The 27273-nt window shown below is 40.1% G+C and overlaps 1 protein-coding gene across 2 annotated transcripts in view; it reads left to right on the top strand.

Annotated features, from left to right (window-relative positions):
- The window catches only part of DPYD (dihydropyrimidine dehydrogenase), a 336532-nt gene extending 310604 nt beyond the window's left edge, over nucleotides 1-25928 (top strand). For both annotated transcript variants that reach the window (XM_041421778.1, XM_041421779.1), the window contains 3 exons: nucleotides 12576-12719; nucleotides 21711-21851; nucleotides 24522-25928. In XM_041421778.1, coding sequence (XP_041277712.1) covers nucleotides 12576-12719; nucleotides 21711-21851; nucleotides 24522-24692 — 456 coding nt within the window. In that variant the 3' untranslated portion in view covers nucleotides 24693-25928. The remainder of the gene's footprint in view (nucleotides 1-12575; nucleotides 12720-21710; nucleotides 21852-24521) is intronic.
- Nucleotides 25929-27273: the final 1345 nt, after the last annotated feature.

The raw sequence follows: 27273 nt of genomic DNA, 5'->3' as shown, positions 1-27273 counted from the left end.
GTACACAAAATCGGGACAACTGAACAGTTGCTGCAGAGGTGCAGTCAGGATGCACCACCCTGGAAGTGCCACTACCAAACTGCATTTGGAGCCTGGGCTCGTTCATTCATACAAATGACCTGGGAACAAAAATCTCCTCCACTTCTCATCACTGCTACCACTGCCGTCGCCTTGCAGCAAATTGCAGTTTGCCCTGCAGTGGTGTCGTGGCTTGCTGGAGTGCTCTGCACCAGAAGGACTGGATATTTGGGAACAGACTTTTGCTCATGTGTGTTCTCTGGAGGCAAGAAATGGCCCAGCCTTGCTGAGGAGAAGCAGCAAATCTCTCCTGTGTGGTGCCTGCCCCTGCCTTTGTAAGCTGCTCAGACTGAAGCTCTCCTAGGAGCTTTATCCATTGAAATACACAGCACCTCTAAAAAATATGGAGAAAAAGAGTCAGGCAGACAGATGACATGGATTATCTGTAATAACATAAATTATGTCATCTGTGACCTTTAGAGCAGCACTGCTGTTGTAGACAGCATTAATATAGAGAAGCTGCACTAAGTAGAAAATTTTGTTTCACTCTCTCCCTTAATGGTCGAAATGGCCACAGATTATTTGTTTTTGAGCTGTAGATTGAATCACTATAAATACCTGGCATAATTTTAACAAGTTGAATTATGTGAGGAAATAATTTTTTTTTCACAATTGAAATGAGGATGAGATTTTTTAAATATGGCAGATTCTTGAGTAGCAATGCTCTATAGGGCTTGCAGGATCACTCACATGTGAATAGGTTATCCTGTGGTTTTTATCTGGAACTGCGTGCAGAATGGCTGGAGACAAGACAGTTTATTCAAGCAGCACAAAAGCTGTGTCCACTGTGCACTCTGTTTCACTTTTCACGGGAGCCGTGCAGCTCCAGGGATGAAGTCAGGTGTGCATGCCCAAGAAGGGTGGGTTGGCTGTGGGCAGCCAGTGGGACATGGTCCTGCTTCCCCCAGACGCTGCACGGGAGCTCACCTCAGTCAGTGTAAGTCCCTGTGTGTTGAGCCACATGGAGAAGCTGTGCAGGATCAGCACAGGAGTTCCTTGGCATTTACAGGGTTTCTTGTGCCATGTCAGCCCGTTTGACCTGCAGAATAGCCACAATGAGTACGCAGTGCAAAGTCACAGGTAAAGTTTATCTGTCTCCTTTGTTTATCTGCAAGGAGCCCGTGAGCAGTGAAAAAGGGAATGGTCTGTTCAAGCAATATGTGATTGTGGTTCTGCTTAATAGCAGAGGCCAAGCTGAATGCATATACTCGTGAGCCTAACTGTGCATACAAATCAGTGAAGTCTTGCAGTACCAAGATGATCAGAACTCATTTTAAAGCTATTACAGTAATTTTAAAAAAGATAGTACAGTGATGTATGCCTGTAATCTGTATTTCTAATGATTTGCATGTTAGATTTTTAAAAATCAAATTCTTCCTCTGATTGACTTGAGTGAAAATCTAATCAAATTAGCATTTTAGAATATATGACCATTGTAATGCTATATTCAGAATATAATGATACTTTAGATACTTTAGCTGTTATAAAGACAGATAAATATGCAAGAGAGACACTGTGGGGGACTTGGACTCTAATGAGGATTTTTCTGGTTTTATACATTTGGTTTTTATATAGTGTCTGTTACTTTCATACCTACGTATTGGTGTCTCCTCGCTACTTGATGGTGATATAAGAAGCAGTTATGTCAGTGTAGTGAAGCTCTCTTTTGCAATGTATTATTTATATTTGATTCATAAGTTTGATGTAATATTAATTTTAAAGTGTTTAGCAATTACTTATTTCCTTTCAGATCTGTTTAAAAGTTTTAATAGCTTGAAATTATAAAAAGTATTATCACTTTCCTTTAGTGCACCATTCCAATTTTTTCATCTAGCTATATTCTTTTTTTTAATGTCATATGTTATGTGTTGCTTTGTCACATTTTCAAAACTGCTCAAAGGCCTTAATCAAACCAGAATATCCAAACTCTTCACGGGAGATTATTCAGCATTGTCTCATCCTTCCTCTCACCAACTGAAGTGGGAGTTTTGACTATTGAGGGTGGAAGTACTTGCTATTAATGCTAGAACTATTTGTATTATGACTCTTAGCATGAGATTTAGTGAGTTTAGGATATTGAGGTGATGATGAAAGGCATTGTGTTATTGAATATGAAGACTAAAAGGCAGCAGTAGGCTCCTTGGTCATAACTGCAAGAGTTGACTAGAGCTCTTTTGTCTGCACTGAATACTTTACATTTAAATTAGGATTGTGTGAAGCAGAGATGGAAGGATTACATGTGTGAGAGATGAATGAGGGAAAGTATTGTAGTCTTGCAGGAGGAGGATAAGTGTTGTAGTTCATCTGCCATAAGAGATGGATTACAATGAATCTGAAGTGGAAGAAGGCTTAGATAGGAATTATTAGCAGTGATTTGCATTTAAGTAATCTATTAGTTCAATAATATATGTATAGTTATGCGGTGTGTAGTCTACCAGGGAAAAGTGGAGTTTATTTCTAGATATATTGAAATTATATGCTGTTTACAGTATAGACATTTGGTAATAAGTCTGGAGAGATAAAAACAAAAAGACAGGATAAACAAAAATCAAAACAAAACAAAAATCTGCAAAGGATCCAGAAGATGGGAAAAGTGTAGGCTCTTACCTCTTTTGGAAGGTTTGATTGCTAGCAAAAAGTACTTGACACGCAAATTTGCAGCTGAAAAACATACAGCAGTGGTGGAAATGCACTTTCTTTGCACACAGGGGAAGCAGTAGTTATTTTACTGAATGTACTGAAAGCCTTGTAGAGCAGCTTTCAGCATCTCAATTTCTTCCAGTCCCGAGGAGGAGGTTGCTGGTTGCCCTCTCTGTTCAGGCTCTCATTCCCCTGAGAGCATGAATCTGGTGGGCAATACTGACTGGACTGGGAGTGTTTTCTATGGCCCTGGTGCACACATAGGCTATCAATAAGTACTGCAGGGTCTGGAGCTGTATTTCCACCAGGGGATGCTGGATTGGAGAGTGGAAAAGCTAAGGCAGATGCAGATATTGCTCTTTTCTTCTCCTCCTGGCCACAGGGATAAATTGGTGGGCTCTGTGGTAAAATGTTGAGTTGCTCAAGGAGCTCTTGAACAGATTCAGATGGGTCATATAGGCACCTTAAATGCAGCTTCCTTGGCCCTCGGGGTTCTCAAACAGGGCTGTGCTGCTCCTGGTGCCTGACCCAGCTCATTTAGCACACGTGGAATTAGCAAACTCAGCGTAATGCTCACTTTGCTGGGTCAGCAGTATCTGTGATTGAGTGGCCAGTTGGTAACCACTATAGCAGCAAGGATATCCATGCTTTCTCATAGTTAGAAGACAAGATTTATTCTTCCCTTTTAATAGTCTAGCTGGCATCTCTGAAGCTTCTTTGAAAGGGCCTAGAAAACACACAGTTCTAGGACTGCTGGAGTCAATCCCATCAGTACCTGTAGCCCCAGAAGAGAATGGTTAAATCCAAACAAACATGATTTTAGCAGTGGTCTCAACAGCTCAGTTACCAGCCAGCATGGAGAAGGTGTGTAAAAGTATCTACCAATGGCATTTTCCATGTGATTTAAAGCATTAATATAAGAAGTGCATAAACTGAATGTATAGATATATGTATAAATGGTATATAGATACACATGAAAATGTGACTACTGCACTGATTATTTTTACTTAGGTATCAGTAAAAGTTAAAAATCTTGCTTGAACAAAGTTTTTTCCAACACTGAGCCTCAACTAATAGTGATTCCTGTTTCCTAAACACATTTGAATACAGTTCTATTTGCTTGCCTGACAGATATTTGTTAATAGCCATTCTGCTGACATCTTCTTTATGCTGCTGCTTAGCTGACAGAATTTCATCTGCATAAATGGGTGGAAAGTCCTTTCCTCACGTGTCCAACAAACTGGAGACAAAGTGCCTGCCAATGTTTTAATTTCTTTTCCATGTTCTGGTTAGAGAGTGAGAAGAATGCTTTCACTCCACAGTGTCATGAATATGGTAATCTATGGAAATCACAGAAAGCAGGTACTTAAGTTAAGCACATACTGTACTACAGGAATCCCTGATGAATTCAAGTCTCTTCTGTTTAGAGAAGATGTTGTTGTCTATTAAGTGACAGACTGCCAGATGTTCATGAAGTAGCACAGTAATGTGTATCAGTATCTTCTTTTCTTTACCCCAGAAGGTAACATTTTCTTTATCATCTATGTCATCCTGGCTTTTGATTTTAAATGTCTAAGCTTGCTTCAAATATTAACTCTTTTTTGTTTTATTGATGAATATTTCATTACTTCAGTACATTTGTAGAATGTAAGTTGTTGCTGCACTATAGTAAGCCTATAATCCTAAAATCTTTTCCCTCACTTGGTGTATATAAACCAAACATTTCAGTTAGAACATGAAGAATAATTTGTTTCTGATTTGGAGCTAGAAGATAAAATTGTGACAGTGTTAGAAAAATTACAAAAGGAGAAATAATTGTTATTTTAAATAATATTTTTACCTGCACATTCAAGCATGGCACTGTATAGCTCATGATGAGGTCACTGCAATGTGTTTTCCTAGAACACACATTATTGTTCCATTTAGACTCAGTTACTGAAGGGCTGGGGGTTAGCTCACCCACTTTAAATAACCATGGTTTAAAGAGCAGGCAGAATAGTTCAGTAACTAAATGCAATGGTATATACACATGCTGTGGGCAGCAGAGGTTACAGAACGAGTATATGGGCAGTAATTTCAGATTACTGAGACAGGGCTGTTTACCAAGCAAATAAAAGTTCCAAGAAAAAAAAAAATGAAAACAACTGAAAGGCAGAGTTCATTTATTTCTGAATAACTGTTGTGTTCTGTCGTCTATTTTGATAGCATTCCCACATCATTAGAGGCACTGATGCCGGGAATGTCTCAGCTCTAAGAAACAGAGCCATGAGAACCCTTTAACACAAGGGACAAAGTCTTTGTGGCTTGTTGCTAATGCAACCACAGCAGCTCCAGGGCTGCAACAGCTGATGTTGACCCATCTCTATCAGATGGAAACTGATAGAGTGAAGTATCCCATCCTCTGCATGACACTCTTCTGCCCACGTGCTGTGGGGAGGACTCTTGCAGGACTCCCTGCTGGAGGTGTTGACATGAACCCTAGTGCCAGCTCTGACCATGGCAGTGTATGGGACAGACACTGAGAAATGCAGCTGTGTAAGAGGATTTGGCTTGGAATGCCTGAAAGAATAAGAATGTCTAAGAGGGTAAGAATTTGCAGCTTCACTTTCTCCATTGCCACACATAATTTTCATTAGTTAAGCAGTTTACCCGTGGGGAAAGCTTGTGCAAAATATTCTCTCCATATACCTATGAATATGAAAATGTGTGTTATTTGCCACCTTCAGAGGAACAGAATTCAGCTGTTGTTGTTATTGTTGGGTTTTTGTTTTGGTTGGGGTTTTTTTTATTATTATTTTCCCAGAAGGAACACAAGCTACCTTGACATTGTGACAAGATTTTGTTGTTACTGGTGCTGCTTTTTGTTACTGGGACCTTGTGTTTTCTTTCTCTCTGGAAATGTTGGAGTCATGTTTCATTGTATTCCCTGAGAACAAGCAAGAAAGCAGATACTGTTTCAGGAAACTTTATAGTAATCTTTCTATTGTTGTTATTGTTGTAAATTTGCAAGAGGATGGAGGCAGACCACTGCTTGGAAATTGTAGCACAGTGTAAAGTATGTGCTGCAAGTATTACAGATACATGCAGTATGTAACAAGGATTCAATTATATGCAGCCATTTTGAGCACATCAGACTTGAGAAAGAATAAATAAGGATTCGGAATCAAGTAGGAGAAAAAGAGATTAAAATTACAGCTCCTTTTTCTGGAAAACTTCATACACCACAAATAAAAGTTTTCCATGAACAAATGGCAGTTGAACTTGACTAAAACCTTTGTACTGCAGACATATGAAGTTACCTATACAAACCTGATTTAAACTCTTGTAGCTCCTGGGCAGGGCAACTGACTACCTCACCTAAATGTTAATGTTTCCCCTATCTGATTGCCTTTCCATACCATGCTCCCACATTCATAGATTCACCTATTTCATCTCCTCAAAGCTATTAGTTAATGTCTGCAATCTTCACACCTTTTACTGTGTCTGAAGTAGTCACTTGGCTGTGAAGCCTCCCCAGGTGTTTCCTCTTAGATTTTACCTGCCTTGCTGTTTGTCTCCTCAGTTCTCTGAAGCCAGTGAGAAACCTTCCCAGATGTAGTCCCAGCAAGGCAGCAAAGGGATGAAGCCCAGTTTTTCTGCTCATTTACAGAAGAAAGTGGCATTTGGGGAGGATAGGAAACCAGCCACAGATCAGCTGTTCTTCATAGGAAAGGAGTAGTCAGCATGGATTTATGGGGGGGAGATGACTGGCTTGGTAGATTAGAGGGCAGTAGGTGCTACCTCTAGCAAGGCTTTCAGCACTGCCTCCCACAGACAAGCGGGTAGAACCTGCTGTAGCTGATGCTGCTCTGAGCAGGGAGCTGGACTGGATGACCTCAAGACATCCTTTCCAATCCCAACCACTCTGTGATTTTGCCCAGGTCATTGATCACCTTTTTCTTTCCAATCATTAAGAAAATTTGTATTTTCTCCTCCTTTATTCTGTCCTCTGAGGGAAAGCTTTTGATTAAGAGATTTCAAAGAAAGATCTATTCAAAAAACAAGACATAGAGAAAGTCACCTCTTGTTTGATTTCTAAAACACACTAGTGCTTGCCACTATGTGGCAAAGTTTTGCTGTGACAATTATCCACCTGTTTACATAGCTATTAAATATGTGGACCTTTGTTTGGTGCATCTCTACTGCAACCAGCAGAGAATATTTCAGCAGTGCAATTTGTACTCTCTTTAATCAGTTCAGTTTGTCAGATATTTTTCAGTCTTTATTCTTGCTCTCACCTATTTTTTGCTATGTGCAAGTAGAGACTTCCACAATTCAAAAACATAAAGTATGTGAAATGAGACAATTTGGCTTCAGTTATTTCCAGATTCATGAGGGACATTGTGTCCCTTAAAATTGTTTACATGCTGAAAGTGCAAAGGAGGTATTGGAAAATGAACACATACACACCTTCAGACCTCAGTCTGGAGACAAAACTCAGGTGTGAAAGGAATGAGATAATCACATTCAATGTGGGAAATTCATGCATGAGAGAAACAGTATTTTTTAAATATGTTGCTTCATCATTAAATGGTAGTGCTACCCAAAATGTTCTTTGTGATCCCTAGAATTACTTATATAAGTTCTTCCTTTACCTTGTGACCACTTTCCCCCAGTGTCCTTTTTGCTGCCATCTCATTAGCATACACTTCAAATCCAATGAGTACTGTAGGAGGCTGTTGCTTATTTTTGGTTTATGATGACACTTAACTGTACATGGTGAGCTGACCCTGGCTGGATGTTAAGTGCCCACCGAAGCTGCTCTATCACCCCTCTCCTCAACTGGACAGGGGACAGAAAATAGAATAAAAGGCTTGTGGGCCATGGCAATCCGGTTGGTTAATCATGATTTTCCTTTGATGAATCCATGCTGACTAGTCCTGATGACCTTCTTGTCTTCCCCTTGCCTAGAGATGGTGTCCAGCACCAGCCATTCCATCTCCTTTCCAGGGTGTGAGGGGAGGCTGACCAGCTGGTTGTTCCCTGTGTGCTCCTTGTCCTTTTTGAAGACTGGTGTGACATTTGCTTTCTCCCCGTTCTCAGGCATCACTCCTGACTGCCATGACCTTTGAAAGATGATAGAGCAATGGTCTCTGGCAGTTCCTCAGTACTGGTGGGTGCATCCCATCAGGGCCCATGGACCTGTGGATGTCAAATTTGACTAAACGTCAAATTTGTCTAACCCAATCCTCCTTTACTGAGGAGAAGTCTTTCTTTCTCCAGACCTCCCTGCTTTCGTGGGTCAAGGATTGCTGAGGGCTGGATTTGGAAGCAAAGACTGCAAAGAAGGTGTTCGGTATCTCAGCCTCCTCTGCAACCCCTTGCAAGTTTCCTTTTTCCATTCAGTAGCATCCCTACATTTTCCTTCATATTCGTTTTGCTAGTGAGGTGTTCATGTATCCCAGAGGCACTCCCACCGCTCCTGATGGGCTCAGCCCTGGCCAGCACAGGTCCCTCTTGGAGCCAGATGCCCTTGGCTCAGTCAGACACAGGAGAAGCCTCTCCCAGAAGCCCTGTAGTACCAAAACCTTGCCAGGCAAACCTCATACACTGTGCCAGGTGAAATCTGTGTCTCCTAACAGTAGATGGCATCCAGCCCCTTAGGAGCAGACAGGTCCCAAATAAGCAACCCATGACTACATCATGGAGACATACATGGATTTTCCCAGAGTAAGGATCAGATCAGTTTCCAAGTTAGAAATGAAGTCTGGGTCATCTGATGCCTATTGCACTGCTCCGTCCACCAGCCTGTTCCACTCTCAGGCTGATTGCTGGTGTGTCCATAAAAACTGCAGCACTCTGAAGTGGAGGATTCTCTCTACTTTTAGCCATTAGGAAACAAGCACCTTTTTTAGTTCATAATATGCTCAATTACCTTTGGATTGATCTGTGAATAAATTATAATCAAAACAGACTTACTCACCTTAAAGCTCTCTGGCTTAAGGTTTCATTGTTGATTCATTAAGTTGTCAGTTCTCTATTGGCAGGGTAATGCCTTTTTATATCCGAATAGAGACAGGTTTAGTGGAAGATACTGTTATCTTTAAATGAGCAGGATTTAGGTTTTTTGGTAAGAATAAATTCATCAATGATGAATCCCTGGAGAAAGTACTGAAACAAAAATCACAATGTTGCTGAAGATTTATACAGTTCATCAGTTAAAAGGCAGCTTTTGGAAGCAGAGGTGGGGGAGGATTTGGATTTTTGTTTTCTTTCTGTAAAATACTCCAGCAAAATATTTCAATCTTAAAGTTTTGTGATAATGCAATTATAAAGAATGAAATAATTCCACTTAATGTATTTATTTAGACTCCATTCTTGATGTTAGAACACAGAAACACATTGAATTATGTCTATATAGAGACAGATGGATACAAATAATGCAGCTATAGACATCACTGATACAGATATGTAAGTAGACAAGAATTATCTAATTACTCTGTTTGTTGCAATCTTCTAAGCACTTGCTATGCTCCACATATTCATATTAATTGTTTTTTCTAGGCAGATGTTGGTCTGACAAAGATACCAGTGTATGGAGAGTTTAGTGACACTGGAATGTCTGGAAATGAAAAAAATAAAATTACTTTATAAAGATTTCAAAAGCAAACAGAATTAAACACACTAAGCTCTGTGCTTGTGCTTTCATTGGTAATTTTGTTATTAAATCCCCCATGTGCTTAGGAAGTTGTCCCCTACAATGATTAGAGGCAATTTTATTTTAAAATCTCTTCAATATCCATGTCTTCTGCAGTTATTTCAACATTTTCCCACCTTTGCTATATCCAGTAACACACTTCATTAAAATATTTTTTGCCATTTCATACGGCCTTTGACTGCAAAATGTTTGAAACCGCAGCTCTGAACAATAAGCAGTCTCCTCAACATTCCATATGTCTGAGTATTACTCATAAGGGGAACCATCAATAAGTCCTTCCTAAGCTCCTGAGGCTACATTTTCATGTATTATTTATTGCTATAGAAAAGACTGCTGGTTTTCAGTGTTGTTTAATGAAATTTGGCCTGGCTGCTTGTGAACTACTAGACCCCAAACACGAAATAACCAGGCCGTTTGTATGGGCACACAGTCACCTTCTGTGAAGTCACTGGAAGCTTATTGTGTACGGGCCCAAGGCTGGACCAAGACCTACATGTTTCCTTAATTATTTTAAATTCAACTTAGCCAAATTCTTGATTGAAAAACAGCAGTGCACAGCAAATATCAAGGTTGAATGACAATTTTGTAGATTGATAATAATGTATTTTTAAACTATGTGGATTATATGGTTTAATTTAACTGCATGCATGTCATTACAAAACATCGGAATTATGGAGATGAAGGCATTGCACACCTCTCAAAATGCCTGCTGTACATTCCAGCTAGCAGCCATGTTAGATATAAAAATCTAAATACTTCCATCTCACAACGATCAAAATTAATTAGCTTCTTTAACTCATTTTTCACCTATTCACAAAAATAGGTTCTTTTTCCACACTTTTCTTTAGATAACGTATTTAATTTCAATATTCTTAGTGTTTCTGTCTGTAGAAATTGAGAGATTTGGCATATATTAAGAGAACAGAAAGGTAAAGGATTTATTCTGCAAAGATTTGGCTGTTGTTCCCAAAGATGATCTCCAATCAGTCAAGCCGTGAACAACTGTCTCCCCTCTCTACTCCTTCAGTTAAAACCTCAGCAAAATTAGCTTTGCTACCTACTCTCAAAGTCAGCAATTCAATTCCTGGCCAGACAGGAAAGAATCCAAAAACGCTTTGTCATCAGGTCTCCTGCCCTCTCAAACCAAAGTTGTTGGCATCAGCACATAAATTATGGAGCGGAAATAGTTCCTCAGTGACACAGCTACTGCTTATTCATAGCCAAAAATATATTTCTAATTGATCCAGCCTAGTGGACATACAAGAACACTTTTTATCAAAATCCATCATTTTAGAATTCTGCAAAAAGTTTTAGGTTTTCTAAAGTGAGAATTGAGTTTATGTGTGTGTGCTTTAGAGCCTATCGATTAGATTGGAACTAGACAAGTTCTTCCTTCTACTTATTTTGCTGTTTAAAATAATTCTGCTTTTGCTGCTTTATTTGACTTCAGTATGTAATGCCACCACCTCACTGCTGTTTGCTGGAATTCTCAAAGCCTGATTTTAAGATGTCCTGGAACATTTCATGTCCAGCAGCTGCACAGAAAGGAAAGTTTGTTGCCTGTAAGGAAGCCCTGAACATGACATGCAGGAGCAAAGTTCCCATTGAACAAACAAAATAAGAGCCCTCTGCCAGCAGGCAAACTCAGGCTACCTCTACATTTGGAAGCTGCAGTCCTGCCTTGCTGCTGCCCAGCATGTGGCTGTGACCCAGAGCAGGGGTCAGTCCCAGCCAGCAGGAGACACCTCTGGAGAGCTCCTGGACGTGGCGAGGCTGGAGCTCACTTGCTGTTAAAAATGTCTTGAGACCACAAACCAAATCTTGGAAGCAGGGGAGCATTTCAAGGACGTCACCCTCTGGCTGTATGCTCAGAGTACCCAAAACCCAGCAGCCAAGGAAGCTTCTGTTTGTCATAGCAAGAAGCCTGAGGTGCCAAGGTTGGGTATTGTGACTGACAGAGATCATTGAGGAATTTTTCTCCCAAGGATTAGCAGAAGAGCAGGGTAACCTCTTCTGGATTTACTTCATTTTAAAAAATAATAATTTTTAAATTTTTAAATAATCTGGGGTTTAAAATTCACATTGAAATTCCCTCTTAAAAAATTGATAAGCACAGCAGTACTGTATCTTGTTCGATATGCTCTTTGAGGTTGTATTATTAGCGTGAATTAATGCCAGCAGCTGCTCAGGCTATGTATCCCCTGTTACTACCTGCTGCTTTCTGCAGTACTGCTGTAGTTTCTGAACAGGCTTGAGTTAGGTGGATAAAATACTTCTGCAGAATAAGGAACTAGTTTCAGGGGAGGAAGCAAAAGTCCATTTTTCTACTATTTTTTGTTGACCTAAATCTGTGATCGTGGCACACTACAGTTGTCCCTATCTCTTCCAGGTAAGCAAAAGGATTTTTTTTTTTTTTTGTCCAGGAAGATTAGTGTTTTAGGAAATCTGATCCAGCTCTTTCATGTTCTTGGGTGAGACATGAGTTCTGCAATTCAGTGAAATCTTCCCCTGGAGTTTGCTTAATTGAGTTCAAGGACTAAATGTTCCAGAAAAGATTGCAAGTGGTACATAGAGGAAAATTAGGAGATATTATAATGTGTTTCAGTTCATTTGGTGTTTGTTAGCCTTACTTTGACAGGTTAAAACAGCCTTCTGTTATCACACTGCCAAATACATGTTTGTAAGCTTTAAAAGTATGTATTGATTTATTAAGATATTGATACAAATAATCTTAAATACTGGTAGAACCCTTCTAAGTAAACTGATAATTTTACGATACCTTTCAACGTAGTATAAAATGAAACAGAAATAAAGTTAGCATTTGAATTATTTAACATGATACATTTTTATATATAAGCAAGTATGCTATGGGGAAATAATAAAGACTGTTGGATGCTGACCTGCAATTCAGCTATTTTTTTGCTGTGAGATATTAATATTTTAATATTCAGTATATATTTCCAAGTCAGATCCCAATGTTCATATTTGATTTTTATTCACTTCTCACTCTGGTGCAGTCTTGCTGATTTCAATTTCAGCTTCCTGAATAAGAAGTAAGTTGCAGTCAACTTGGACTCGAGGTCTCACCCTTGGGATCAGACTCATCTTTTTACTATACCCACTTACTAAGCATAATCATGTTTACTGATTTTTGTTTCAGAAACTGCCCAGTTTTGGGCCTTACCTGGAGCAACGCAAAAAGATAATAGCTGAGAACAAGATAAAACTGAAGGCACAGAACATGGCTGCTGAGCTTCCTGAGAAAAAACACTTTGTTCCAAAGAAGCCCATTCCAGCAGTCAAGGTAACAAAAATGCATGCATAAGAAGTGATAGGCAGTTGACATGCACAGTCATTTCTAGCAGTTTGAGTTGGTTATTACTGCTTTTAAGCTTGTTAGAGGGCATCAAAGACAACTCTTTATGCAGACTTTCTAGCTTTTAACCAAAATCGATGGGAAATGATTTGTGATGTACGTGTACAGGTATTTCCCTAATGTCATTTTTCAGAATGAAGATATTCAGGCAGTGGAACAGTAGTTGCAGATCAAGCAGGAGTGATGCCTTGAAGAACAAAGCAGAACTGTTTAGAATTTCTTTCACTTTGAACGCTACAGTATGAGCTGTTTTGCATGATACCTTTTGATTACTTGCACTGTGCTAACTGCCTCCATCCCTCATGTAGGATCGATGGCAAAGGCTGGTGCTCAGTACATATAAAAGCTGTGTCATAGGTTTAGAGATTGAACTTTTAAAGCTGGAGAATGTTTGTCTAAGTAGCTGATCCACCATCTACAATGAGTAAATGTCAAGGTAAAAATAAAACCTGTGACCCCTATCTACTGCATAATCCATACATTGAAGCTTTTCCCTTCCCTTAGGTAGTCAATAAATATCAATAAAATGAAACAGCATGAGGTAATTATTCTAGGTGTTCACTTCAGAACTTACTTAAACTCCAAGTCTGAATAGGAAAAATAATTTTTTTAAATCATGATTCTCATGGAGACCATTTATAAAGCAAGATGAAAATTATATCTGTTGACTGTCTTCTTGATATATGGGAGAATATCAGATTACTGCATGAGCAGACATGTAAGAATTCTTAAAAAAGTAAGGCCAAGCATAAAATAGAACATGAGCTGTGGCTCAGAAAACCACATAATTCCCAAGAGAATATTGCAGTTTACTGATACATCCAATATTCCAAGCTAACTGGTAGGATGGCAGAACCAGACAAGGAGAAAGTTTGAATCGTCTTCCTGTTTAATTTAATTAGTTTGCCACTTCTGTAGACCTCTCTCCGGTTTTTGGATTGCTTATTTTGGTTTATGTCACACTTTTGAAAACCCCTCCCGTCCTCTTGTGCTGAGGTTCTCTTATATATATATATATATATATATATATATATATGTACACAAGAAGTTCCAAAGAACAGAAATCTACTCTTTTTTCCTCACTATGATGAGCATTTTCAAAGCCTGCTTGACCTCAGAGGTTTCATGGTTCTGTTCTCCTTGCAGGGAGAGTATTGATGTAGGGAAAAGAGAAAGAAGAAGCAACAGCCAATAACTGCATTTTCAATGAGATGGCTTGCTTCTGAAAACAGCAGAAAACCAAAAAACTGATAACCATCCAAAAGCAAGTAAACTGAATGAAGGGAAAAGTTTAGCAAGAGGGAAAAACAGACATGAAGGCCAGAAAAAAAAAAAATTTAAAATTGAGGTGAATAATTTATTATGCCTAACTCCAAGTAGAAAAGCAAAAAAAAGATCCAAGTAGTAGGAGATAGATTAAAAAGAAGAAAAGAGAGCCCATTGCAGGGAAAGAGGAAAATTAATTCCCCCAAACACAAACACTGGTTTACACAGATACTGAATACGTCTGAGTGGTGTCTGAGGAGCTTCTCAGCCAGAGAAATCAGGGCATCATCTTCCTCACCCTGCAGCTCTTTCAAGCAGACAGGCGCTGCCAAAGCTGGCTCCTGTCAGTCTTTCAGCCTGGCCATCTCTTTGGAAGGGAATGTGCTCACCATAATGACAAAACCTGCAGTGAGAGGGGTTGCACAGCAAGCTTTGACAGAGGTGGGGCTGCAGGGGTGGCTTTTGTGAGGAGCTGCTGGCAGCTCCCCAGGGCCTGACAGAGCCACTGGCAGCCAGCTGCAGGGCAGACCCACCGCTGGCCAAGGCCAAGCCCATCAGCAGCAGTGGCAGCGCCTCTGGGATAACGCCTTTTAAAATGGGGAAAAAAACAGCACTTTCAGTCACAGGGAGGAGTGAGAATAGATCTCTTCAGGGATCTGCTTGATAGAAGACCTTGAAAGGAAGCCCTAGAGGGAAGAGAGGCCCAAGCAAGCTGGTAATATCCAAGAATCACCTCTTCCAAGCTCAGGGGTGATGCACCCCAACAAAGAGGAAGTCAGGGAAAATTCCTGGAGGCCTACAGAGATGTATAGTAGCTCCTGGACAAACTCAGACCCAACAAAGAAGCCCTCAGAGAGTGACAGGATGATCAAAGAGCAGGAGCACCTTCCCTATGTAGACAGAGAGACTGTTGGTTTTTCAGCCTGAAAAGGAACATGCACTGGGGACACTCTAGACCCCATTCCTGTACCTAAAGGAGAGAGAGGTGCCCTTGAAAGAGATGTGACCCCTGCATTGTCTGGCTGTATTTTTAGGGGGGTGCTACAAATTTCCTGATGTCTCCTCAAAATTTTCTCATTCATCTAATTGGCTGTTGGGTTGGTGATATCTAAATTCGAGCACTTATATAAATTCCACATGCTGTCAAATTGCCATTTATTGGTCAATTTAAAACCCCTCTGTAATTATCCAAAATCTAATTTATTTTTGGGTGTCTTTTCCTACGGCTTTTCTCTTTATTTTCTCTATTTTTCAATATTAATTGAAACTGCATATTTTGATATTTGGCAGAGTTGTTTATTCTTTTCTCGCTTGTCTGTAATATTAGAAATTGTGCTCTGTGTGGCTATGTGCCCTGGATCTTTTCTTTTCAGTTGCAGTTTGGTACAGCTCCCACAGATGTATTTGCCTACCTCAGGTTGCCTCCTTATTGCTTTAATTTCTTTCCTTACATGTTCCCATGTTTTTCTTCCTAATAATTTAGTTCTTTGTCCTTTGGGGCCTATACCACAATATTCAGTCACCATTTATCTGCTTATTTTATTTCCTCCTTTTTTTATTTCCGGAAGCTTTGCTGTAGAGATATTGTTTGGTAGTTCAAACATTCTGGCATAACTCTCTTAGCTGGGCGCATGATGTGCTGTTCCACCTCCTGGAAAAATATCCACAGAGCTCCTCAAGCTTAAATTCCTTTTGTTTGAATTTTTTTTCACCCTTGTTGCTACAAGGTACATTTACTACATGGTCTTTTGCACATACATATATGCAAGTCATTTTTTGCTGATGTGCAAGTACTCATCTAAAAGCCAGCACTGCAGGAAGCATTAGCCACATTTAGTCCAGTGCTGTGATAAATCTCTAAAAGTCTCTTGAGAGGTGAGGAATATTGAAGTAAGGACAGCTCTATTTTGCCATAACTATTTTGTACCATTTGGATCCTTCCTGGCATGTATTTGTGTGTTTAACATGAGTAGTTTTACCTTGTGCTTGCCTGCCTGGAAAAGACCATATTGTAATCTTCATCATAAATGTGGAGATGTTGCATATTTCAAGTGAAACTATGCATGTGTCTCCCCTAATTTATGGGAGTCTAAGGCTGATTCTCCCAAGTATATACTCAAACATGAATCATAGAAATAATCTCCCCTGCAACAGCCCATCATGCTTCTCTTCTCTTCTCTTCTCTTCTCTTCTCTTCTCTTCTCTTCTCTTCTCTTCTCTTCTTGCCTCGCCTCGCCTCGCCTCGCCTCTCCTCTTCACTGTACCTCAGAGAATATTCTCATTATACATGGTGGTTAAGTAAATTTTAGTCTTCAGATATGGGGAGAAATTCTAGAAATCCAAACTTCCTTTTTCCCTCCCCACTCTGACTGTGGCAGAAGGACTGCCTCAAGTGCCTCAGCAATATAATAGAATAGAAGGGACCAACAATGACCATCTAGTCCAACTCCCTGACCACTTCAGGACTGACCAAAAGATAAAGCATGTTGTTAAGAGCATTTGTCCAAATTCCTCTTAAACAGGCTTTGACCACCTCTCTGGGAAACCTGTTCCAGTGCATGACCACCTCTCAGTAAATAAATGCTTTCTGCTGTCCAATGTGAACATTGTCCCCTGGCACAGCTTTGAACCATGCCTACGTGTCCTATCACTGAATACCAGGGAGAAGAGATCACCAGCTCTCTCCTCATTTCTCTCACTCAGGAAGCTGTAGAGGGCAAACTACAAGCTAGACAAGCCCAAAGTCCTTTGCTGCTCCTCATAGAACATCCCAGCCCTTTCCTCAGCTTTGTTGCCCTGCTCTGGAGGCACTCAAGTACCTTCACGTGGCTCTGAAGTGGTGGTGCCCAGACCTGCAGGCAGCCTGCCAGGCGAGGCCCGGGCAGTGCTGCACACAGTGGGATGCTCTCCTCTTTTGGCTGGTTGTGTCATGTTTGCTGCACCCCAGGACACAGCTGTGCCCTCCGGGCTGTCCGAGCACAACGCTGAGCCACACCGAGCTGTGCCCAGCAGCACCCCAGACCCCTTCCTGCAGAGCTGCTCTGGTTGTGTTTCTGCCTGGTGTTACTCTATCCTTAGTGCAGAATCTGCCATTTGGACTTGTTATCCCATTAATCATTGCCCAGTGCTCCGGGGCACTATGCTTCTGTGGGTAACACTGGAATGACTGCATATTCCACATCATGGCTGATTAATTGGAACAACAGCACTACAGTAGTTATGGGGGCTAGTTTGTTTGCCTCTGATCAGGACAGTTCCATGAGCTGTCAGTGGTGTCTCCTACCCTGTTTTCTCTTGCAGCTTTCTTCAATCTAGAATGTATCTATTGGCAAGATCAGCAAAAGTTACTTATGTTGATAAGCTGCTTGTCGAACTGCATTCTCTCACTGTGATAGTACCTGTTCATCTAGTTCTATAAAATACTTACAAGTTCCTTGGATTTTAATTTAGTTTAAATGAAAACTTGTATCAGCCCTACAGTCTTCTGGTTCAAAGCTTTTCCTGAAACACACTCAAGCATATCAAACAACATCATAGCTAAACCAGAAAATTGAGACGCTTTGTTCTGCTAATATTTTACCTTTTCTGAACATTGATCACTGTATTCCAGCCCTTTATTTTTTGCTCTGTTTAGCCACTTCATGGCTAGTTAATTTCAGAGCTCTCTTGTGTCACAAGGCCTCTGTCAAACATTAAAATTACTAGGGTTTTGGTTTTTTAAGAGGTTTTTTCTTAATTTATTACTTCACAGTCTTCATAAAGAATTGTGATCAATACAAGAAGCATAATTTTCATTATAGAAACCATATTGAATTCTGTCACAAAGGTTCTATTAAGTGGACAACACTCACAGGCAAGCAGTGTGATTTTTTGGGATTGTCCTGTGCACAGCCAATAACTGGACTCAGTGATATGGGTCTCCCTTCCAACTCAGGATATTGTATGATATGGTATGATTCTGTGATTTGAATTATTTTCTAAGGCCCACTTTAGCTAGTATTACAGTATTTCTAACGTTTCTTCTTTTCATCTCTCGCTCTCTGACCATGCCTCACCTTTATTGCCAAAAATGGTCAGGTGGAAGGCAGGTGCTTTTCTAATGTGTGTTCTCTTTGACTTGCTTCATGACATGCAGTACCTGCACTGTGAAAGGCTTTCTAATCAGAGGCCTGTGATGTTCATCATCTCTAGAACACAGCATGGTCTTTTACTAAAGCATCTGCATGAAGATGGACACAGCAGGTCTACAAGGACCAGAGCTGAACCATGAAGTGTATTTACAAATAGATGACTAATGAAAAGCTAATCATCATAAAATGGTTGATACAGTAACATTAAAATGCACCTATTGTAGAATTGCAAAACTAATATCCTGCTGAACAGATCTTCTTGTTTATACTCGAACCCACATCTGCTTAGCTTAGTGACAAAAAGAATTTTTTTTCTGTATTCATTAGTAACATAAAACTAATGGATTCTGCTCTGATTCTCTCCATAGCAACTGAATTCCCTGACAGTTCCAGTTGCAGGACTACATTCCTTTCCCAGTTTTTTTCAGTTATGTTGAGAAGAGGAGGACAGCACAGCAGTAATCAAAAAGAGTACTCTAGGTCCCTGCTGTTGCAGAGGTGCAAATTTAGCTTCCAGTTTTGGGGTTTTTTGGGCTCTTTTGTTTTGGTTTTTCTTCTGTTTTTGTTTTTAAATTGCTGCTGCTGCTAATGCATGAGCCAGAAAGAACACAGCTTGACTTTCAGAACCTGGCTTCTGTTTGCAGGTCTGGCACATGGAAAAAAAAAAAAAAAAAAAAAAAAAATTAATCTGTAAACAGTGCAAATTTGATCTGGAGGCCATTGAGATCTACCAAGTGTGGAATCCCATAGTGCCTTTTTAGACAGTTGCTGTTTGGAGTGAAGCTGCTTTAAACAGTGAAAGCTGATTATTTCTTGCTGCACTGTTTATTTTGTTCCAAGCATTTATGATTTGAGAAAACAAGAAGCTCTGAGATGCTGTAAAAGAGTGCACCTGCAGAACATCTTTTAAGTACCATTGCTTTTTTAGCCAATAATGTCTTGAAACTTTGCAAATGAATAAATATACAGTCTTTGCTTGAGAGAAAGAAGTGTTTAAAAGACACAACACCAATGAGTGTAAATGAGTAGTAAATCATTGACACAGTCTTTTGGAATCACTTTCAGGCCTCTAAAGTGCCATCATGCTCCCTATTTGGGATTCTAAGTCCCCAAAAGTGTATTTTTGTGAGCTGTGAGAAGTGAGACTTGGTTAAAAATGCAGAAATCACCATGCCTTATGCATTGTTTTTGTTATTCCCTTTGTAAGTTTGTAGCTGGAAAAATCAATTTTGATCATGTTTCAAGCAACCATTTCCTGAGCTATCTAATGCTACCTTAAACCTTGGACTCCTCCAGCTGTTGCCCTGGAAGGGCATTAACCACCTCACTCCTTTCCTATTTAAAAAGCCTTTTCTAATTTCTAGCTTTGAATTTATTAATGGCTGGCTTACAATTGTGTGTTCTTGTGCCAGCATTTTCATTTAACTTAAATAGCCCTTTTTCCTCCCTGATGTATATATATAAAGAAGACATTATATTCCTGCTCTGCCATCAGCTTCCTAGGCTAAACATCTTGTAAGGTTCTTGATATCTTCTCTCATAAGCAAGACACTCCATTCCATGGTTACTGGAGTAGTACATCTCTGCAAACCACTTGAGCTGTGTGGGTTTTGCTAACATCCAAACAATATTTAAAGAATATAACTGTGAATCCAGAACCTCCCTGAGAAAATTACCTATGCTTTTTAAACATATGGTTTTTTAGACTGAAAAGCTCTTCACTATCAGGAGTCTCCCCCTGTTGATACTTTTGCAACACAGAGAGGCAGTGGAAAGCTACTCAATAGTATCTTGTGCAGGTTTTACATAATTTCTTTAGATTCTTGAGCACACAGCTCATCACTTGCAGGCGACGTGGATTGGTGGCAGTGGAATGTTTGAGAGCTGTATACACACAAGAGAGGCTCAAGGATACTTAGTGTTGCTGGGGCCAGCAGATCACACAAAAACATGTGTATTTTGAAACCTGTAGCAGGTTCAAAATTCAAGGCTTGTCGTTGACAAGCCTACATGAGAGCTGAAACAAACTGGAGCTGAAGTCTACCAGTACAGTATTTCTGACAGTACAGCTGACACAGAAGACTACAGACACCTGAAAACTGCTGTAAATCCAGTAAATCCATTAATGTTTCTGATTAAGGACTGGAAATTAAAAGATGGGGGTGTAAGCAGTTCCTAGGAGATCACATTTGATTTAGTTACCATAGTTCATCAGTGGAGTCACAGTAAAGGGCTTCGTGTGCAAGCATGGTTCTAGTAAAATGCATGAGCTGAAACACTTTCATAGTAGTTAATTGACCTTTTACAGTAGTTTAAGCAAACAGATTTTACTTCAAATTTGCAGTGATTTTGGACCATGCATAAAATCAGCTTGCACAGCTCGAGTGATGAGTGTTAACTCATTAAGCTGTGATAACTTGCTCACAGTCATCTGTCCACGCTCATCATGCTGACTTTAGCAATGTGCCGTAGCTGTTTTATGCTAAAGAGCATTAATGTTCTCTGCATGTTGCTGAGAAGAACTGGAAGGCTTTTACTATTGAATAAATGTAACCAAGGTATTTCACATGGCAGCAACTATGGGGTTTGGCAGAGAGAAAACATTTGAGTGTTTTTGGAACAAGGAAATAGTACAATTTGCCAGTCTTTCTTCCTGGGCATAGAATTTGGTTGAATTTTCAAGCTCAACAGTCACTAGGAGAAACTTCATAGATCCTAATACTGTATCCAGTGAAAAAATAAAGTTGTCTCTTTGCATAAAGATACTACTGTACAAATGCTGAACACCAAGTAGACCTTATTTTCTCAGAAAGTAGTGCTGGGTTTTCAAGTTCTTAGCAGACTAGGAAGACAAGGTTGGAAACATTTCTGCATTTAATTTATGTAGCAGAGCTTTCCTTTTTGGTGTCTGCTGTGCTGGCATACACCTTTTGCAGCACTGATGTGTAAGGTTGATGCAGCATGTTGTGAAATTAACAGATCTTTCAGGATTAGAGCCAGACCATACTTCTGTGCAGTATTTGAATAAATTGATGATCATGTCATTTGTGCACCTTGCTAAAGAGAGAAGAGCTATTATTGTTCTTTCTCAGTTTTTTCTTTCCTTGCTGTGAGTTCTTAAATCTGTGCTAGTGAGAAGTGACCAAAGATGATCTGATTCGAGCATGTCACTCCTGTTTACTTTCCATTTTGCTCCTTGAAGTTTCACCCAATCATGGCAAAACAACAGCACATGCAAAATCAAGTACTAAATGTGTACCCTGTTTGTAGAACGTGTTTGTACACAATGCATACTTCTAGTACTGCCTACATTCAAAATGTTCCTGCATGGAAAATGCAGGAAAATGTATTTTACAGGGGCTATGAAGGTCAGGCATTTGGAAATTTATAAGAAAGATCCTAACCATCATCAAAATGCACGGCCAAATCTTCCTCGTTGAAGTACTAGAGAGCGCTCCAGTGCAGCTGTAGAGACTGCCTAGGTATCTTATAAATGAGTCAATAACTTTTTTTTTCCCCCTAGGATGTAATTGGAAAAGCACTGCAGTATATTGGAACATATGGTGATCTGTGCAACACAGAGCAAGTTGTGGCTCTGATTGACGAGGAAATGTGTATCAACTGTGGCAAATGCTACATGACCTGTAATGATTCTGGCTACCAGGTAAGAGCACAGCTGTAATTAGCAGAAAGGCACGATGAGTTATCTTTCTGCTGCTGGGAAGAAAGAATTCACCTTCTGTTAATGAGCAGGTGGTAAAAACAGATGCCTAAAATGTTGAATTCAAAACCCATCATGCTCCCAGGCTCTGGCTCACAAGCCGTGCCGGAGCATGGCTGGTCCTGGGGGGCTGCACAGACCACGTCACTGTCACAGGGCCCTGACTGCAACTGGGACTCTTTTTAAGAGAAAGAAAATGGAGGAGCCCCAAGTAGAATGGCAGCAAGTGAAGCTCTTGTTGGTTTTCAGGTTCATGAGGGAGAAAGGGAAGAACACATCCCTTCCCACCAAGGGGATGTGGGGAGACATGGGTTGGTCTTACTGCCAAATGCTTTTTAAAAAACCCAGGTCTTGTTCCCTCAGAGCAACCAAACTAATTCAGGTTTCAGGCAGATGGGGTTTTGTTTTGATCTTGACTGAGTTACAAATCCTTTCTCCAGGATAGCTGCCAGGGTTTTTTGAGCAGCAGGTTGAAGCTTGCAGAAATCATTGTGACCAGAAAATGGCCCAGTCTTGAGCTGAGGCTCCTATTTGCAGCAAAGTATTTCTGATTGCTCAATATGGTAGCAAGTTTTATGAAATATATCAGCATGTCTAGGTGCCAATCCATGCCATGTCCACAGGAGCTGATGAACTGGTCTGCAGTAAAAAAGACAGTACAGGAAGATTAATTTTCTTTAAGAAAATAAAAATATGGTCTAGCATAACTTTCATGGAATCCAATATGCAGCAAGCAATAATTTCTACATGGATATTTCTATACATCTTAGCCTGAGAAGAGCTTGTCAAAAAATACTTCAATTGAGCACCAAGTGTCCTCTGGACACCATGAGTTTTGTTTGCCTTGAATTCAGTCTAACCAATAATAGGTCTGATGACTTGAGCTACATAAAGTCACAGAAAGAAGTCTTCCATTGCAAATCAACAACATTTGAAACAAGTATGTCAGAGCAAAAGTTTTTTCCACTAATACAAGAAAATTAATGGTGTTTTTTTCCAAAAATAGATTACTACAGTAGCCTTTTAACTGTCTAAATTTCTTCTTGACATTGCAATCTTCACCTTTCCCCTTACATCAGATTTTTCAGGAGAATTATATTTTTCCTATAACCTTTAGAGAGCAAAAGATTGGATTTAGATTTAGTAAATTTTATTTTCTGTAACTGGAAATAAAAATCAGCACAAAAAGAACCAAAGTTTAAACCTCCAGGTTTTCTAAGCACAAAAGAAAAATGTTTTTTCTTATTTAATTAATGAAATTGAAAAGAAATTAATTGAACAGAATTGCAAAGGAATTCTTAATTGCAAATAAATCAACAACAACCCCCCTCACCTTCAAAACAGCATCTGCTTTATGCTTCCCTTTGTTTCAGAAATATCCATGCTGCTCTTCACAGCTGTCACCTTGTATGACTCCAACAGAAAAGCTTTCCTTAATTTAAAGCCAGCACTGTAGTCCTGACTTGCTCTCCCTCTTTGAACTCCCTTTCAAGATGTGCATTGTTGTTAGGGAGAGAGAAAGAAAGGAGTCCTCCTTAAATACTCACGAGCCAGAGCTCTCTTTGTGCTCAAGCTAAAGTAAAACTCGGAGATCCAGAGCAGCTACTACAGACTTCGTGCCCTTGCTGGTTGCTACAGCAACTTCTGTGCCTTCGTAGAACTGAAACCCCAAATGTCTCAAATCTGCCTTAGGAGCCAACCTGCAGCAGCACCAGTACTTCCCATCACCTCCCTGCCTCCCCCAGATGCTGACAGTGATCAGGGAGATTCGCTAAGGCACTGCTTGTTTGCCAGAGTTCAACTTTCAGGCCTGATTTTCCCTCCTAGACTCTTCAACGTGGCTATTCAGTGCTTCTGGTGCTTTCAAATTTTTTTTTATTTTTCCAGTCTTGCTGCTTAGATGTTGACATTTGTGGTTGCGTGAAGCTTTTGTTTTTGCTTTTAATTGCCATTTCCATTATAACCAGGAGCTTATATCGTTGAGACTGCAACTGTTATTTCACATTCAAATACACTTATCACCCTGATTGGTAATGAGGATTCACTGCATGGAATGTGAGAACTAAAGCAAGCTCTGCCTGCCCCAAACTCTGATATTCCTTTCGAAGATTTGCAAAGAAAAGTAATCACACAAAGCACAATAAGCTGTGCTTTTCTCTGCTGTTTATTAAATTAGATTGTTTATGCTGTGCTGAGAATAAAAGTCAAAAGAATGCCTCGTGATGGGCATTGTGCTGAAGCTGTACAGGTGTGGTCTGGTGTCTCCTCTAAACCAATAACCCAAGCACATTGCTATGTTAGGAAATATTTGCTTTACTTCAAGGAGAAATACCCTGTGGGAGTTTAAATATCATGGAGCAAACCCCTCCTTTTGTAACCAGCCCCTGTGGCCCATGAGCTTTTGCCGAGGTATAATTTGGCCCACTTCTCTAATTTCAGTGTCTGGAGAGGGGGTTTTTTTGTTCCCTGCCAGTGGAACAGTTGCTATAGCTGCAGTGCAGAATCACACCAAGATGTCTCCAAGTGTTGCAGCACAGGAAATGCAGACACCAAACGGGAGCCGTTCTGACCCTTCCTGCGCGTGCCATCAATAATGTTTATTCCTGGTTGCAGGCTATCCGGTTTGATCCCGAAACCCACCTGCCCACGGTGACTGACAGCTGTACAGGCTGCACCCTGTGTCTCAGCGTGTGCCCTGTCATCGACTGCATCCGCATGGTTTCCAGGACAACCCCCTACGAGCCCAAGCGCGGGCTGCCCTTGGCCGTGAACCCCGCGCGCTGAGCCCCGCAGCTGAGGGCAGCTTCGCCCTTCTTTGATGCAATTGATTTGCCTTCTAATTAGTCCTTGCAAATCTCCTCCTATAAAAAATGTTATACAGATAGATGGTACAGTGAACGCTGCAGTCCAATTACTATTTTTGCAATTTAAGTTTTGAAATCACAGAAAGGTGGTCGCGGCTGTCAGTTGTCCACTATTTGAAGTGTAACTTTCTTGTTACGATTCATGCTGTGATTTCAAAACTTCTCTATAGGCTCTTTAATCTCTGCGTATTTTCTGGCTGGAAATATAATTAAGAAAGCATTTTTAATGAACTACAAATCAATGTACAAGCTAACTGTTTTCAAGGAGAGCATTTTGTAATTAAACATTACATTTAGTTTTAAAAGAGTTTCTTAGAAGATGTAATTAACTACATAGCATGCAAACAAAGCGATGTGGCTTCTATTTTTCTATAGACAGAAATGAAAGGGAGTTTAAAATAGGATTTAAGAACTGGATTAATCACTTTCAACTACTACAACATATGGTAGTGTATTTTTATAATCCTTTCTAATTCTTTTTCACACTAGTCACTTTATAGAATAAATTTGCTTTGCACTGACACATGCTGGACTCTTCAGATTTGTGTGTTGCATGGGTGGTTTGATCATTAGTTTCCCCCCTCAGTGAACACTTATAACATCTCTGCAAACAGTTAAAATGGCTTATTAGGAAGTCCAGGTTGTGTTTCAGGATTCTGAGAAGCAACAACATTTTTTGCTCCAAGCTCATCCTCTAAATAACTTTTTAATTGTGCCAATTAATGTTCCAGAATGTACACGTTTCAGGTCAGAGATCTGATTGCATGCAAGCGGACTACACACCCTGCAGGCTGTGTTTGCCAAACACAGACACACAGGGTAAACTGGCAAGGTGATTTCTCCCAGTGCTGTGTATAGTTCTAGCAGTTTCACAGCCAAAAATAACTACAGATTCATCTGTCTTACTAAACAGTATCTCAATTTTAATCCATTTTTCACTCACAGTAGGAACTTTCTAATATGAACATATTGCTGTCTGCTTTACTCCACTTAAGATTATAAAGCCTTTAGTTTCATAACAATAACAAATGATCTATCAGTTCAATTTCTTATATTATATATTGTGAGAAGCAAAAGCTTGATTAAAAAGATACCCTGGCTTTTGTTTCTTGATTTATGAATTGAACACTGAATTATAAATAAATGTTGAAACCAACTTGCGTTTGTTTGTGATTTTTCTTTTTGCGTTTACTAAACAGATTTTCTTTGTAGAGGCTTGTCAGTTGGTGTTTCATAATCTCTACAATTCACTCCAGGAACCATTAATGAGTTAACTCACATGTACATTATTCCATTGATTGCCTAGAGTGCAGAATGTATCATGCTCTTTGCCCCTCTCTGGCACCTCTTTGTCTGCCTTTGACTTGCCTTCCTTTTGTCTTCCTTCCCCACACACACAGTGTAAATTTGAACATTTTCAAGTGTCATTTCATTTAGTGTCCTTGCTCCACCAACACTGTTTTGCTGGTGCTTTGGGCTTGCTGGCAGGCTCAAGTCCAGTGTCTCCACTAACAGTTTTCTCTTTGTATTTTAATTTTCCTGTTTATCATTGTGGATTTTTCAGACTCAGATGAAACAGGAACAGACAGTCATACTGCTTAGAAAATGTTTGCTTGCAACTTCTTTAAAGCTCCTAGTCTTGCAGTAGTTTATCTTACATGAGCTACTGTGGACTCACAGGAAGAACAAGTAGTTTTGTGAATGTTGGTGACAAAGTTTGGAGAGTCTCTGCATGTACTGCTCGTCCCCCTGCTGAGGAACTGCCTAAGAAGCAGCATGCCCTTGAGTGGGGCAGAAAAAGACATCAAAATCAGATGGTCTGAAAGTAACATTTTCTCTTCTCAGACAGCAGATGCAAGGAAAGGTAGCTGTCTTCTCCCAGGCTGTTACCATGTACTTCTTGTTGTACATCCTGCCTGCCACGAGCCCTGTGGCTGAGAGGTGCTGTATCACCTGTGGCTGAGCAGGGCAGCCTCTGCAGGTCTTCTGTTCCTGCATCCCCAGACCCAATTATCTTACTGTCCTGAAGGCATCACAGCTGGTAGTGTTTGGTTTATTTGAAATACAGGACAATGCCAAGAGACCTAATTTAAGTATCTAAGCACAGGTACCTGATGAATGTAGTAGCAAAATCAGAGCTTTTCCAAGAATATTCAGTAGTCACAGGACGTTCAGTATTCTGCAGTGGCTGTCATCTTTAGAGAGGTAAAGGCATTCTTTGTGAATCAAGACTATAATTAAAACTATAATTTGTTTACTAAAGAAGGACTAATGTTATAGAGGCCTCTTTCTTACTACCCACCCTCTGCCCCACTCTTGTTCTGTCAAGTCAGTTAACAGTTTCAGGAAATGCATTCCCAAATGCATTTGTTTCTAACTCTGACAGTCAGCAATAAATCTGTGTGTTGCAGGAACTTGGAGAAATAGCCATATTTAGGTCTCCTGCAGGAATGTCTTAAGTCATCAGGGTAAGGCAAGGTGTAAACAGACAGGGGAGAGAG

This window comes from Onychostruthus taczanowskii, unplaced genomic scaffold (assembly GCF_017590055.1).
Source record: "Onychostruthus taczanowskii isolate IOZ18803 unplaced genomic scaffold, ASM1759005v1 scaffold7, whole genome shotgun sequence".
In the NCBI taxonomy this organism is placed as follows: domain Eukaryota; kingdom Metazoa; phylum Chordata; class Aves; order Passeriformes; family Passeridae; genus Onychostruthus; species Onychostruthus taczanowskii.
This window is presented reverse-complemented; position numbering and strand designations above follow the sequence as displayed.